We start from the raw sequence: 16,514 nt of genomic DNA, 5'->3' as shown, positions 1-16,514 counted from the left end.
CTCTCACCTCCCCTCCATCACAACCGCACACAAATACACAAAATCGCACACGCATACCTTCAGACTCCCACATTTGACTGCACTCCATCTCCCTTTTCTTACGTCTTCACTCCTCCCCCTCCTTTATTCTTTCCAACTCCTCAAAGTGCAAATCTTTCAAACCTTCTCCTTACTATAATGCAGACGTGTGAATATTTATTTCTTACACTAGAGACTAATTATTTGATTAATGCATTAGTCAAATAAAATGAATCGTAACTCAGAAACTCTAGTGATGGATTAATCCATTAAGTTATTCATCAAGCAGAAAATGTTGACTTCTTGCTTCTGGATTTTGTGGATTTGTTGTTTTTCTTTGTGTAGTGCCATTGTAAATTCTACAAATCTGCGTTTCATTTGGCTGCTCAGGCAAAAAAAGCCATTCATAGATGTCACCTTGGACTCCAGTATACTGTGATTGTTGAGCCTGTCCTCATAGAAAAAACGACCACATAGGTCGTCTGTACATGCCCGTATTACGACCGAGTGTTACGTTTTGACGTTAAGCGACCTCTAGCGGTTGAGTAAATATCGACACTCCGGTGTCGCAGCTCAAACGTCACCATGAACAAACTTTTACCTAACACTATCCCTAACCCTAACCCTAAACCCGTGTTGCGAAAGTGAGGAAAAAGCCGTTTCACGAGGGAAAAGCCGTTTTGAGAATTAAATCCCGTAATGTGTTCCTTTTCCCCATAGGGATGCTAATGTAAATACACTCTCATGGGTCGTATTCTGGTGCACGTTACATACGACCTGTGTGGTCGTATGAGTTGGAGGACTTGTTGTGATTGTTAAAGTTGTGATATTTTTGACATTTTGTAGACAAAACATTCAACAGAATAACTGTGAAAATAAAGGAATATAACTCTTTGTATCCCAAGCAGGGTATTTTTTTTTGCCCCTGTCATACTTTGTCACTGTGGGCTCATTTTTCACGACAATATGAAGTCCTGCATCTCCATAGAAAAAAACACAACCATGGCTAGACAGAGAGAGAACTCAGAAATGTCTCTTTGTTCAACAAAGTTTTAACACCAGAAATCATTACAAAAGAATAAACACGTTGAATTCCTTTGATTACTTGTTTTCCCCCCAAAATTAAAAATCTGGAATCAACATGTACAACATTGCTCAAGTGCTCACAGGTGATATGGACACAGGAAAAATATATGGACTCAATCTCTTAGATGTGACATGGAACATAAAGTGATTTTGATTTGGTTTTTTCTCGATTTTTAGCTTAAGGTTGGTTACATTTTCCAGTATATCTGCATTTTAGAGATGAGTAGTTCAAAGGCAGTCTGGAACTTATTAATCCAATGATTCTGTTTTTAGAGTTTCTTGCACTGATAAATGTTGTATTTTTGCCAATTTCTTTGTAAGACAACATGCCTGTGAAACCTATTGTTTTATTTTGTTGTTGTTTTTCGAGGTTGTACCCACTGATACTGAAAATAAACCTTAATTGCAGCATTAGCTATATTATCAGAGAACCAGCCATTTACTTACACAACTGCTCATGTTTTGTGGTGATAATTAAACCTGGAGCCTAATATATCCATCCAAGCTTTAAAAGTGCTCTAACATTTATGACACAGAAAATGGATCTGACCTGTACTTCTACAACCACAGGTGCTCAAGAAACTCCTCCCACTTCACTCCTCCATAAACCTTCATGAATCCAGCTATCTAAGTCTTTCTGCATATCAAAGGACCTCATGCCATCCTCAGTGGAGGGGCCGTCTCCATTTCTGATGGGGTCAGGATGTGTGCAAAAGGATTTCTGCTGCACTGTGTTCACGGGAAAAGGCACAGTGTCAGCAGCAGCGAGATTATTGACACCAACACTAGCAGGATTGACAGCATTTCATGTTGTCCGCCATTCCATAAATCCCACCAATTCCTATGCCTAACCTTTACTGCGTTCCACTCACAACTTAAAATAAAAACAGCCTTTGTAATCCTTTGAAGAAACCCCTGTCAGATTGATCTGTCTTGGCTGCAACAAAAGAGCTGATTGTGTTGGAAGCAAAAGTGCAGAGTTGGCCCAAACCGCTGCTCCAGACAGGCCTCAGAAATTGTTTGAAGAAACAACAGGAATTTTGAGAGGTTGTTTGACATGAGCCTCCGCAACTTAACCTTTGTGGATTATTTGGAAATCCAACAAAACTGCAGGCCGGATCAGGTTACTGCTCCTATTAGATAATATTACTCACACCTGATTTAAAAAAAAAAAAAAAAAAAAACAGTTCCAAAACACTGAAACTTGGAAACCCTAACAAGGATTAAACCACTCAATCTCCAGTTTATTTTTCATGCATTAAAAAAAAACAATTCAGAAATGTATGTTTCAAAAAGTCTAAGAGGAACTAATAATTAATTGCCAAGTTATCTGCTGCACATTAAATACAGATCAAATGGTGAAAAGTCAAAAAAAAAAAAAGCAAAAAGAGTCAGTGATTTTAATCCAATACACTTACTGTCGCATTCAGTGAATATCTCCTATTGGTCCACTAGTTGCCTCCTATGTCTATAAGTATGGGTTTTGGGGTTTCTGAACTAAAGAAAAAACACCAAAATTACACCATTTATTTGAGCCAGAAACTGTAAATATAGAGGGAATCTGATTTTCAACATTGCAAGAGTTATTGAACAACTCATCAGTTAGATGCAGTTCTGTCAGAAAATGGAATCAAGCCTAAGCTTAGAGTATTGCAATAGTTCATCAAAATCACATTAATATTCTACAAAAAATGAAACAAGAAATCTTCTTTGTGCAAGCCAGTAGGGACTCTGCTGCAACCAATGGCAGTGCATCACAGAGTAGATAGGAGACAATTATTGAAACATAATTAAAATCTAAGTAGCAAAACATCTAGAGTATGGTGATCCACTTTACCCCAGTGTTGGTAACAGCTGTGGGCACTTGTTGTACATGTTGATTCCAGGTTTATCCATCCATCCATCCATCCATAGATGATAGTATCTATACATAGCTTAATCCTCTGTAGGGGCAGGTTTTTACATTTTTTGTAAAATAAAGAATCGAAAAAACTGAACTTTTTACAGCACAGAGGCCTTTTTTGGTTCTCTCTACTTCTAACTATGGTTGGGCCATTTCTTTTAGAGGTGCAAGACTTTAGATTGCAGAGAAAAATGAACCCACAGTGAGTAAAAATGCAACAGGAGTAAATAAAAAAACAACCTAGAAAATGCAGAGGGTTCAGATGGTTAACCAACTAACTGGAGAAAAACTAATAATCATTGTTTAGTGATACAACATAGTTATTAGCTGCAGCATAGACTAGAAAAAAAGACACTTACATAAATAAGGCTCAAATTAAGTTTCAGTGTGATAGTTTGGTGCTACTTTACCGTTGAGCCACTTGGAGTTGTACTGGGCAGTCCGGAGTGGCGGCATCCCCCCCAGGCTACGGTAAATGACGGGATCACGGCCGGAAAAGTCGATGACAGTGGCAGCATACAGCTCTCCGCTCTCTGTCACCACTGCCGTAGAGTTGTGTCGAGGGTCATAGGGGCATCGAGCCACTCCGTTCACTCGCTCCAACATGCTGCTCATGTTTCCCACCTGAGATCGGACGGACACGGAGTGGAAACAGGACAGAGAAGGGTAGCAGGTTGAATCCACTGAGGTTTCACGGGAATTACATCAAATCACACAGCCAAACAAACACTTGACTGTACCTCTCTGGTAATACATAGCGGCTGGAAGGCATTAGTTCCACAGGTCATGACCTCAGTCTTGTTCACCAGCAGGACTCTGATGTAGTTCTGACATTCAATCTGCACAGATGCAGGAGGAAGAAGATAAGTTAGAGCAGAGAACAAGCTGAGGTAGCTGAGGAGCTAAATACTGAGAAGAAGAATAGACCAAATCTTCTGGTAACCGACTGTCGCACAATGAAAAGCAGAGTAATTCAGCGCCTGCAGCTTTCGCTTCTTAAGTATTGTTCAAATATATGAATGTTCGTTTACAGCTAAGTGGAGGCCTATTTGTGACATCACTCATTCTACAATAAGTGAAGTACATGTTTCTATAAAAATAAAATCTGTCTCAACAAAAACCTGAAATTGCTTTACTGGTCTCCGCAGAACTGAGGTAATTGTTGTGATGCAGGTTGCAAAGAGAATTGTCTGTTTTGTGTATTTGGTGTTACTGTTCACTCTATAGGAAGTGTGGCAGATAAAAACAACGTTCTCAAATCTGACCGCTACAGTTGTTATTGGAGATATTTGAAAGAAAGTCCTTCTGAGTGTCTCTCTTGTGCATAGTTTCCTTTCCTTTTTCTTTTGCCCTCTCGCTTCACTGCAAGAAAAACAAATCTTGATTGAAGGGTCTGAAATAGCTGTTCTGTACCGAGCCCTCCCCCGAGACCCACAAGGGCCACAACAGCCAGAAGATATCAAAATGGCCCCTGTGGAAGCCAGGCAGCGCCAACATGAAGTGTTGTAATTGGGGGCGTGATGGAGGTTACCTCTGTTTTGCCTTTGCTCTGACAGGACCTCCTGGTTTCCTCGTCCGGTGCCCATTCTGTCGCCTAGGAGACAAAAACAAGAGAAAAGTTCAGGGATGACACAGAGGGTCGAGGCAGTCAGTTGAGGCCTTCAACAACAGTTACACAACAACTGACTGTTGCTAATACTGTAGGCATGCTCAAAAAGATGCATGAAAAGACTTTAACCTCATTGCTGTTTGTTTATTGTGTAAACATGGTGACTGGCTCGTCAGCCAAGAGCTTACTGGAGGGTAGCGGGTGAGGAACGCAATGAGGCAGCTGAAGGACTGAGGACAGCATTAGCATGTAAATGGCTTCTGCCCTATCTTCTCCCCCCTTTTCTTATGCTCTCTATCTGGAAGTTTGCGACGTTCACCTCCACTCCACCACCCCGCCATCACTCTTACCGGCCAATTATATTACTGTTGATGGATATGCTGCTGGCTTAATTATGGATGCAGGCGGCGCTGCAAACACACTAATGCACACACACAAGCTGCTTGACCACCAGAGCTGCACTGGCTCTTGTTAAGAGGGTCGGGAGATGTCCCTCACTTGGCATGAAGAGCATATGAGCAGGTGCCAGAGGACCCCCTGTTGTGTGTCACTGACCTCGTTTTACTCATCCTCCCACTATCTCTGCCTCCTCTCTGATCTCCTTGCCCAAGAAGAAAGATTAGCTAAATGTCTTAAAGTAAGAAAAGACAGCCATTGTACGGTGTCAACCCATCTCCAGCTTTCTGTTTGGGTTTATTTCTTCCCCTCCTACAGAGATTATTATCAAGAGATAATTATCCAGATCTTATGGATTCCCAGGACGATCGGCCAAATTGTGACCAAAATCTTGCCAGTGGAGGCCAGACAAGAGTCAACACGAAACTGGGTCAAACTCCAGAGTGAAGAAACAAATATGATCCATCAATTTCTGTGCTCTTTTGTCCTCATGTTCTTTATCTGGATCTTTATTTTGCTTTAATTAAAATACACAAAAAATTGGATATTTCTGCAGGGAAAGTAGAATTGTGAGTTTTTTGCCCTGATCCTCAGTGCAGAGAATGAAGCTATTTAAGAATTTAAATAAAACATTATAAGCACCTTTAATGAGAACTTAAGAGAACTGCCAAGACTTCTCTGCTTAAACTCACCGAGTGTATTAATATATCTCTTACTCCACAGATCATGGAGTCTGTAAACTGGGCTTGCAGGAGTGGATGCTCATAATTTTGGATGATTAGCCTCTGCATAAATTCTTGCTAATGAGTGAAAACACCAGACTGAACCGTGCTACCCACAGCCTAATGAGCTAGTCAAACAGCTGCACATTGTCCTGGGATTTCTTTTTCTTGTTTTAATACTAATCTGATATTCATGGGCAATTCATGACTGTCTGATTGTGTTTTGATTGCGCTGCCAGAACCATTTCTACTGCCAAAACAATGCGGAGGAAACTGTTCCTCCACATTTTAAATGCCTGTCTCAATTGTTTTAGATGCAAATTAAAGCACATCTTGTCAATATTGCTTGTATATTACCGTTGAATCAAAATACTACATCAAATTTAGGATATTTCCTGTTGTGCAGATTCAGATCCATCTGCTTGAGTTCACTGTACTGGAAATAAATGCTGGATTTTTGTGGTTGTGGACATTTTTATGTATGGAATGTGGGCAGGTTTTACATTTACCGTCTTTGAGTTTCTTGGTGTCATGTCACGGACTAATAACAGTATCAGTGTCATCAGCATCATTTCCAACAGCAGCAGACAGTTGTGTTCACCAAACACGCTCTGATAAATCCACTATATACTACCAACATTAAGGTTTACATGCAGTTTTTTTTTCAGAAAATTTAACCAAATCTAAGCTTGAGTTTGTAATATTTCATCAAAAACAATTTTTGCTACAGGTTACTGAAAAAATTGCCAAAAATAAAAGTAAATTAAACATCTGTGCTCCTTGGTTGACAACATAAAGCAACTAACTAGTAACTCGTGTGACAAACATTCAGGGACTTTTCAGTTGAACTGCAGGCAATGTTTACGCAGCACAGATAAAATACAAGTAAAAAAACTCATTAAAAATTTAAGTAGTAAAATATCAATAGTTTGGAGAGTCATTTTTCAGTTGTGGCAACACCTGTATGCACTTAGAAAAAAGTTGCATATATTGATTGCATGCTTTTTATTTTATTGTAAACTAAAATTTAAGACATTCAACTTTTTTGTTCTGTTTTTATTGATTTATGGGATTCTAACTGTCCTACTACACAAAACACAAATTTGAAAAACAAAGTTTAGAAACTAGCTGATGAAAAAAGTGAAACTTTAGCAGCTAAGGAGCGGAGTTCACTGTTTTTTGAGATATGGCATAAGAATTTCCTTCAAGATAAATAGAGATTTATCTTATCTTATATTTCTTTTTATCAAGATCTGTAGGTGATAAAGTCAGAGCTGAAACCTGGACTTCCATTTATCCTGCAGACACAACAAATTTGCAAACTTATTTCTCAAACAATTTGTTAGCTGAAAATATAAAATAATGCACCTTTCAATCTATATAAAATCAATGGTGGCCCTTGGGCATAGTACAGATGGTATGTACATGCTTTCATTATTAACCCTGACAACTGAATTTCCCTTCAGGGATGAATAAAGTAATTCTATTCTATTCTATTCTATTCTATTCTATTCTATTCTATTCTATTCTATTCTATTCTATTCTATTCTATTCATCAACACTGAGGAACATTATTATACATGTTGAAACTTGTTAACTATCACCTCATGGTGGATTTTTGCTTATATATTTTTTTCATCTGAACCAACTAATAAGACAAATATTGGTTTCTTTAACTGCTAGATGCTCCACTGTGATTCACACCGACTCCCACTGCACGTGCCATTCGTCTTAATTGTAAAATCAAAGCTGCTACTGTTGCTATTGAATGCAGGTAGAATGTCAAAAACCACAATTTCTCCTCTTGGGAAGCAATGGCCCTTCAGAGCAATAAAATGATGGATTGACACTCAAATTCAGCAAGTTTTGTCACCTTTGGCACGACGTCAGTGATAAAATCTAAATGCACACTATGGTGAACCAATTGCTCGATGGTGTCCTACGTACTCCAGAATGGTTGGTTAAATATTAACTTAAAAGTTGCAGAAAAGTATTGCAAAAGCAAAAGAAAAGAAAAACGATTAAAATAAAACTCATTTCACATTCTATTTGTGTGTGAATAGTTTTGGTACATTGCAATGAGAGATGTAATGTCGTTTGAGTTGTTCTTTGTGCTGCATGCAGTAAACTAGGTTATAGAAAAAGGAAATATGAAACAAAACAAAGGCACTAAAACACTCCACATAGCAGAAGGAAACTGCAGCAGAGTCCACTGACAATCTGTGAAGATGTCACCGCAAGCAAATCATCAAAAACTGTCACTTTCTAATATAAAAATACAGAATAAAGCAGCTTCAACTGTTAAGCTGAGCAGAAAAAAGCCTCTGCGACAACATGTAAGTGCAGGTGAGATGCAAGATGGAGACAAATTCATTAGAGTTATGAAGCTATATAAAGCCGCTGCAGTCGCTAGAACACCGGTAAGTGGGCTCTGGCCCATATTTATAGTTACAGCTCATCTCTCTGTCTCCCACAGCTGCTCCCTTCAATTAACCTGCTTCAGACTGCACTGGAGAAAGAGACGGCAGGGGATAGCTATATAAAGTAAACTGTGATTAAAATGAAATTTGAGGTCCAGACGCTGAACATGAAGCTGAAGCTGAAATAAAAAAAATGTGAAAAATAGAGAAAGTACCTAATGTGCTCTGCAGGAAGCTCTACTTTCCAGTCACACTGCCACAAGCTAAAAAAAATCCCCCAAGCCCAGCAAACAGCGAGGCACCTGCCAGTTACATCTAGCCCCGTCACCTCACTGGGGACGTGAAATGCACTGACGTCAAAAAAACATCACACATTTGTGTCACTAGTTACTGAAATTTAAATTGTCAACTAGATGTTTTCGGCTCAGCTTAGTGGTCGAAACTGCTTTATTCAGGATTTTTACCTGAGAAACTGATAGTTTTTGATGAGTTGCTTGAGGTGACATCTTCACAGATTATCAGTGGTCTCTGCTGCAGTTTCCCTCTGCTATGTGGAGTGTTTTAGTGCCTTTGTTTTGATCCGTATCTCCATTTTCATCAAGCTAGTTTTCTATGGCAGCAAAAAAGTTATGGTCTGCCCTGACTGTATGCATCACAAAGAACAACCCAAACGACATTACATCTCACGTTACGATGTTCCAAAACTATTCACACAGAAATATAATGAAAAACGTGTTTTTTCTTTCCAATTGTTTTTTGCTTTTACAACCTTTTTCTGCAACTGGAATGATTGTACTAAAAATTACATGGCATAATTTGAATTTGGAGCTGCACAGTGGCTCGGTGGTTAGCACCGTCGTATTGCAGCTGGAAGATCTCTGATTCTCCGTGGGCCTGGCATCTTTCTGTGTCGAATTTGCATGTTCTCCCTGTGCATGCATGGGTTTTCTCTGGGTTCTCCAGCTTTCTCCCACAGTCCAAAAACATGCTCAGGTTAATTGGTGATTCTAAATTGTCAGTTGGTGTGAATGTGAATGGGATTGTTTGTCTCCATGTGTAGCTCTGTGATAGACTGGTGACCTGTCCAGGGTCCTGCCTTCACCCTAAGTCAGCTGGGATAGGCTCCAGGCTCTCCGCAACCCTAATGAAGATTAAGTATATGTATGCATAATGGATGGATGGATATTTTGAATTTGTCAACTGAGCAGCTGTAATATACTGAATTTGAATCACATAATTTGGATTCATGAACTTGAAAAATTGTATTAGGAAACTGATTTCGAATCACATAATTTCAGTATATCAACTTGAATACTGTATAAATCTGTTTAAATCACAATTTGAATTCAGAAACTCGAATATGTGTATTTAAAAAAAAACTGGATTTGAATAAATTTATTTGAAATTGTCAGATAGCATTCAATTTGAATTCAAATTCCAAAATCCAAATTCAGTTCACTGCAGCAAACTACTTGATCAACGGAGCTCTACTTTCCAGTCACGCTGCCGTCGAAGAGACAGTCAACAAGCTAAACCCCACCCCCTGAGGCCAGCGAACACCGAGGCACCTGCCAGTCACAGCTAGCCCCGCCCCCTCAGCAGTAGTCCATCACTCTGAGCGCTGAAATGAAAACGCAGCTCCTCCACAACCCTGCCTGACAGCCTGTGATAGCCGGGGGACTGATGGGGTGACGTCATTGTAAACAAACACACATCAATGGACGTACACACATACACACAGAGATGGATGCCTTTGCAATGAATCATGCCTCTAAACATTACCATATTTTCGGCAGGGCCTCATCTCCAAGGATTCCCACTGGCTTAACCTGTTGACCTTCACCACAAACCCTCCTCCCTCCTTTGCTCTCTGTCCATCTCTTCTTCTTCACACCACTCAGGAACAAAGCCATACTAAGACAGAGCCTGTGAGAATACCAATTCTGCCTCAACATGCTCTCCCCTGAAATTCCTTCTCCTCTGTACCAAATCATGAATGGCTCCGGCCGCCATTGACTGAATGAATAAAAGCTGCACACTATGTGGACAACAGAGGGAAAGAGATACATTCCCTGCTGCTGCGGAGAGTTCTCATTTTTTGCTGGATAATTCTTTATATGTGATGCGGACGAACACCTCGACATGCTCCGTTGCTGTAACAGTCAAATCTTCATTTGTTAGTGAGAAAGCTCAAACTCATTTTAACCCTACTCATACTTTCAAGCTCTCATTTTGGTCACTATAAATACAAGCTAAACATGCTGCATCTTATTATTCAGACTATGCAGATTTTGCATCACTTGATCTTATAAAACTTGCTGATTTTTAATATTAGCCTTGTAAGCAAGGGAAAATAGATTATGTCTTATTAAATTGTTGTGTTTTTACATGTATCTCACCATAAAATGCTGGCAGGAGAGATATATTTTCATAACTGTGCAGCAGAGATTGACTGGAACCATGACAGTCAGATCCTGTATGACTTAGAAAATGGATAGAAATGGAAATAACTGATATTATGTTACTTAAATACAGCAGCCTATTTGCAGACATAGTAAATCAGGCAAATGTTCAGCCCAAACAAGGTTTCTCCGAAGCAACTTTGCCCGGGACCCCCCCCCAGATTCTTGGATTATCACTGCACAGATGACCTATGTTCGTCTTTTGAATCATTACAATGCAAAGCAAGTCCATTATTATTTGTGCTTATTTTATATACAAAGGGAGATGTATTGTCAGCTCTGTAATGCAGAAATCTGATGCAAATTCAAAAGCTGATTACTCTTTGGTCACAAAGAAACAACTACATTATTACCATGATGTCAGGCCAGCTGCATCTGTTTCTAGTTAGCGTCACTCTCTGCGCTCTCCCCCTCTCTCTCTCTACCCTCTTCCTAGGTTGGCTTGGCAGGCAGGAGTGTCAACAGGTGTTTTGCATTCGTGATCATGATCAATTGGCGCAGGAGCAGCTGGGGACAACCAATCACACCTTCGTCTCTTTCTTTATAAGCAGATGCCACCCACCTCTCTGTGTCGGATTGTAACATCGCCTGTAAATTCACTCAGTCGGTCACTCTTGCTACCACCACCATCTGCACTTGCATTAACTCCGTTCTCTGCTCTTTTGTCTCAGTTCCGGTCCAGCCGTTCCTGTCCGCATCTCGTCCAGAACCGCCTAGTCACTCCGTCTGTCGTCAACTCGAAGATACTCAGCTGTGCTGTTCCAGTCACCCGGCGTCCTTCCCAATCACCTGTGGCCGCTTTCCACCACCAGCCACCCAGTCCGAGCATCCTAGTTCGTTATTGTTGATTAACTGAGAAAAATCCATTCATTTGTCTAAGTTGAAACTAGTACTAAGCAGTTAGTAACTAACTATCGACATCTGTTTAAGTTTTGCCTCGCTTTAGCGTATTTTCGAGACTGAGGTTCTACAGTAGTGCTTCGTATTTGCTTCGTTATGATTCGTAGATTGTGTATATGAGAAACCACTCAGATTTGCAGGCTTAGTGTAATTGAGAATTAGAGCGCCGACCCTCTACTCGGCGCTATTTCTGTTTTGGGCTGTTTAGCCAAGTTCTGTTCTCGCTAACTTCCGGTTGTGATTCCCTGCATGGGATTTGTAGTTTTCGTTTGTGATATGCAATGAATCTCCTTAACATCTAAACCCCTGTCTGTCATTTTCTGCGCTTAAGCTCCCTTAACAAATCCTAACATTACAATCCGGCCAAAACATGAGCTCAGCAGGAGATGTTACAGATGTAAAATTGGATTCTGAAACAGCTCTCCAAAACACGTCAGTTCCGAACCTTGGCGGCAGAGGTCGACTGGAATGAGTCAGCCCTAAGATACACCTTCTACAGTGGTTTGAACGAGGACATGAAGGATGAACTGACTAGCCGCGACGAACCGGCCTCCCTGGAGGCTTGGATTACTTTAGCCATTAAGTTAGACAATCGCTGGAGAGAGAGAAAACGTGAGAAGAAGGGTCGCACTGCTGGGGGCACTGTTCGTCGTTTTTCCAACCACAAGACCAGCTCCTCTGAGGCGCCAGCTGAGGAATCTGAGCCAATGCAGTTGGGCCACTCCAACTCCCCAGGAAAAGGAGCGCCGGAAAACAGCCAGGCTTCGCCTATACTGTGGAGAACTCGGTCACTTCATCGCGACCTGTCCACAGCTAGCGGCAAAAGGGAAGGCTCACCAGTAGGAAGGGAGCTACTGGTGATTCCTCTCCCCTGCACCGGCTCCAGCTGAAAACCACACTTTGCTGGGAGGCTGTGTCTTTGCCTGTCTTTGCCCTGGTGGATTCCGGGGCAAAGGAATGTTTTCTGGATGATAATTTGGTAAGACAACTGAATATTCCTACTGTTCCCCTGAGCCGACCATTAGTAGCTCGTTCATTGAATGGTTTAAACCTAGCTAACGTCTCCTGAAAGACTGTTCCTGTAGAAGTTCTAACGGCTGGCAATCATAGGGAGAAATTAGCATTTTGTGTGTTAGTGCATTCCACACCTCCCATGGTACTGGGTTACCCTTGGCTAACTGCACACAACCCACAGATAGACTGGCAACATGGAGAAGTCCCCTCTTGGAGTCCGGCTTGTCACCAAAGTTGCCTTTCCTCAGCTCTCTCGCCACCAAGCTCAGCCACCCCGTCACCTCCTGAACCCGTTAATCTTGAATCCATCCCTTCCCAGTATTATGACTTAGCTGCAGTTTTCAGTAAAGTTAAGGCCTTATCTCTCCCACCACATCGTCCTTATGATTGTGCAATAGAACTATTACAGGGTGCTACGTTACCTACAAGCAGGCTGTATAGTCTATCAAAGCCAGAGCAAATGGCCATGGAAAACTATATACGAGACTCTTTAGCAGCAGGCATCATCAGGCCATCTTCTTCCCCTGTAGATGCTGGTTTCTTTTTGTTGAAAAGAAGGATGCATCTCCTCGACCCTGTATAGACTTCCAGAGGTTAAACAGCATCACAGTAAAAAACTCATACCCTCTGCCCCTTATGGACTCTGCTTTTACTCCGCTCCAAGGAGCAAATGTTTTTACTAAACTGGACTTACGAAACGCGTATCATCTGATTCGCATAAGAGAAGGTGATGAGTGGAAAACGGCGTTTAACACCCCTTTGGGACACTTTGAGTATTTAGTTATGCCATTCGGACTTACAAACGCTCCAGCCGTATTCCCAAACCTCATAAATGATGTTCTCCGGGATATGACCAATCGATTTGTTTTCGTATATTTAGACGACATCCTGATTTATTCTCGAAACCTGGAGGAACATGTCACCCACGTACGCAAAGTTTTAGAAAGAGTCCTCCAGAACCGACTTTACGTTAAGGCTGAGAAATGTGAATTCCATGCCACTTCTGTCACTTTTCTTGGTTATGTTATTTCCCCAGGTCAGATTCAGATGGAGCCGGGAAAGTTGTCAGCGGTTCAGGAATGGCCTGTTCCGGAGAACCGAAAGCAGCTTCAGCGATTCCTCGGTTTCGCAAACTTTTACTGCAGGTTCATCCGCAATTACAGTAAAATAGCTGCCCCCCTTACAGCCTTAACATCCACCCTCTGGAGGTTCCAGTGGACTTCAGAGGCCGAACAGGCATTTCAGGAACTGAAGAACCGATTCAGCACCGCACCGGTTCTCACCCAACCAGATTCCTCCCTTCAATTTATTGTTGAAAGGACGCATCAGATACGGGGGTAGGGGCAGTCCTGTCGCAACGATCACCTGTAGATAAGAAACTTCACCCTTGTGCTTCCTTTTCCAGACGCCTCTCAGCTGTGGAAAGAAACTACGACATTGGCAATAGAGAACTGCTCGCCGTTAAATTGGCGCTTGAAGAATGGAGACACTGGTTGGAAGGAACAGAAAAGCCTTTTATTGTGTGGACTGATCATAAGAATTTAGAATACGTGAAGTCAGCTAAGAGAATGAACTCCCGCCAAGCATGGTGGAACTTATTTTTTGAATGTTTTAATTTCTCCCTTTCCTATCGCCTGGGGTCTAGAAATGTGAAGCCGGATGCCCTCTCACGTCAGTTCTCCGCAGCTGAAGAGCCTGGAGAACCGGAGCCCATTCTGCCTAAATCCTGCCTAGTGGCATCACTGACATGGCCCGTGGAGGCAGCGGTTCGTCAGGCTCAGGAGCAGGAACCAGACCCAGGTAACGGCCCTCCTGGAAAACTGTTCGTCCCCTTTGCTGTACGTTCCCAGGTTCTGCAGTGGGGAAACGCCTCGTGCATCGCTTGCCATCCCGGAACTCGCCGGACTATGGAGGTCCTCCGTTCCCGGTTTTGGTGGCCAACTATGGAGGGACCAGGGAATTCGTCGCTGCATGCACCACCTGTGCAAGAAGCAAGACCTCAAACCAGGCGAGCCCGGGTCTTCTACAACCTCTCCCAGTCTCCAGACGCCCTTGGTCCCACATAGCAGTGGACTTTGTTACAGGTCTACTGATATCCAAAGGTAACTCTGCAATTTTGACTATAGTTGACCGTTTCTCGAAGGCTGCTCACTTTGTTCCGCTACCTAAGCTTCCCACAGCCAAGGAAACAGCAGAAACACTGGTGCAGAACATCTTCCGCCTCCATGGAATCCCTATGGACATAGTGTCTGATCGTGGACCACAATTTACATCAGAAGTATGGAGAACGTTCTGCAAAGCTCTGGGAGCTAAGGTCAGCCTTACTTCTGGGTTTCACCCCCAATCTAACGGCCAAACCACAAATCAGTCATTACAGGTTTTTCTTCGTGGTGTGGCTTCTGAAAACCCGACTTCCTGGTGTGAGAGACTCCCGTTAATCGAATATGCTCACAACTCTCTGTCTAATTCCTCTTCTGGTTTGTCTCTGTTCCAATGTTCTCTGGGCTACCATCCTCCCTTGTTTCCCTCCCAGGAGATGGACATAAATATCCCCTCAGTCCAGGCTCTGATCCGAAGGATGCAAGGCACCTGGAGGAAAGCGCAGCAGGCTCTTCTACGGGCAGGCCGACGGATGGAGACGCAGGCCAATCGCCACCGTAGGCCGAGCCCCATCTATTGACCTGGGCAGAAAGTCTGGCTCCGAGCAAAAGACATTCCCTTTCGTGTGGAGTCTAAAAAATTGGCACCCCGATTCATTGGACTTCTTGAAGTAGATAGGTAATAAACCCAAGCTCTGTACGTCTCCACTTGCCTTCGTCCCTCAAGGTTCATCCCACGTTCCATGTCTCCCAGCTAAAACCTGTGGTGAACAGCGCTCTGGCCCTCCCTGTCCGTCCCCGTCCTCCACCCAGGCTCATCGATGGGGCACCTGCCTATACAGTTAAGCGACTGCTAGATGCCCGTCGACGTGGCCAGGGGGCTCCAGTTCTTAGTTGATTGGGAGGGTTATGGCCCTGGGGAACGGAGCTGGGTTCCTCGGGGTAGGATTGTAGATAGGACTTTGATCGCCGATTTCTTTCGGCGCCATCCAGGCCACCCTGTTCGGGCACCTGGGGTTGCCCGTACAGGGGGGTGGGGGGGTGGTACTGTCAGGCCAGCTGCAGCTGGTCCTAGTTAGCGTCACTCTCTGCACTCTCCCTCTCTCTCTCTCTACCCTCTTCCTAGGTTGGCTCGGCAGGCAGGAGTGGCAGCAGGTGTTTTGCATTCGTGATCATGATCAATTGGTGCGGGAGCAGCTGGGGACAACCAATCACACCTTCGTCTCTTTCTTTATAAGCAGATGCCACCCACCTCTCAGTGCCAGATTGTAACATCGCCTGTAAATTCACTCAGTCGGTCACTCTTGCTACCACCACCATCTGCACTTGCATTAACTCCGTTCTCTGCTCTTTCATCTCAGTTCCGGTCCAGCCGTTCCTGTCCGCATCTCGTCCAGAACCGCCTAGTCACTCCGTCTGTCGTCAACTCGAAGATACTCAGCTGTGCCGTTCCAGTCACCCGGCGTCCTTCCCAATCACCTGTGGCCGCTTTCCACCACCAGCCACCCGGACGGCCAGCCGGCTGCAACCCGCTCCATCTCACTGGAACCCAGTCCGAGCATCCCAGTTTGTTGTTGTTGAGTAACTGAGAAAAACTCATTCGTTTGTCTAAGTTGAAATTAGTACTGAGCAGTTAGTAACTAACTATCGACATCTGTTTAAGTTTTGCCTCGCTTTAGCGTATTTTCGAGACTCAGGTTCTACAGTAGTGCTTCGTATTTGCTTCGTTATGATTCGTGGAGTGTGTATATGAGAAACCACTCAGATTTGCAGGCTTAGTGTAATTGAGAATTAGAGCGCCGAACCTCTAGTCAGCGCTATTTCTGTTTTGGGCTGTTTAGCCAAGTTCTGTTCTCGCTAACTTCCGGTTGTGATTCCCTGCATG

The 16,514-nt window shown here is 43.0% G+C and overlaps 1 protein-coding gene across 1 annotated transcript in view; it reads right to left on the bottom strand.

Annotated features, from left to right (window-relative positions):
* sema5ba (sema domain, seven thrombospondin repeats (type 1 and type 1-like), transmembrane domain (TM) and short cytoplasmic domain, (semaphorin) 5Ba) overlaps window positions 1-16,514 on the bottom strand; it is a 393,180-nt gene that overhangs the window by 132,339 nt on the left and 244,327 nt on the right. Inside the window, 3 exon segments of the mRNA XM_051958892.1 lie at window positions 3,418-3,631; window positions 3,748-3,846; window positions 4,539-4,601. Coding sequence (XP_051814852.1) covers window positions 3,418-3,631; window positions 3,748-3,846; window positions 4,539-4,601 — 376 coding nt within the window.

Source organism: Acanthochromis polyacanthus, chromosome 14, assembly GCF_021347895.1.
Source record: "Acanthochromis polyacanthus isolate Apoly-LR-REF ecotype Palm Island chromosome 14, KAUST_Apoly_ChrSc, whole genome shotgun sequence".
NCBI classification, from domain to species: Eukaryota; Metazoa; Chordata; class Actinopteri; family Pomacentridae; genus Acanthochromis; species Acanthochromis polyacanthus.
This window is presented reverse-complemented; position numbering and strand designations above follow the sequence as displayed.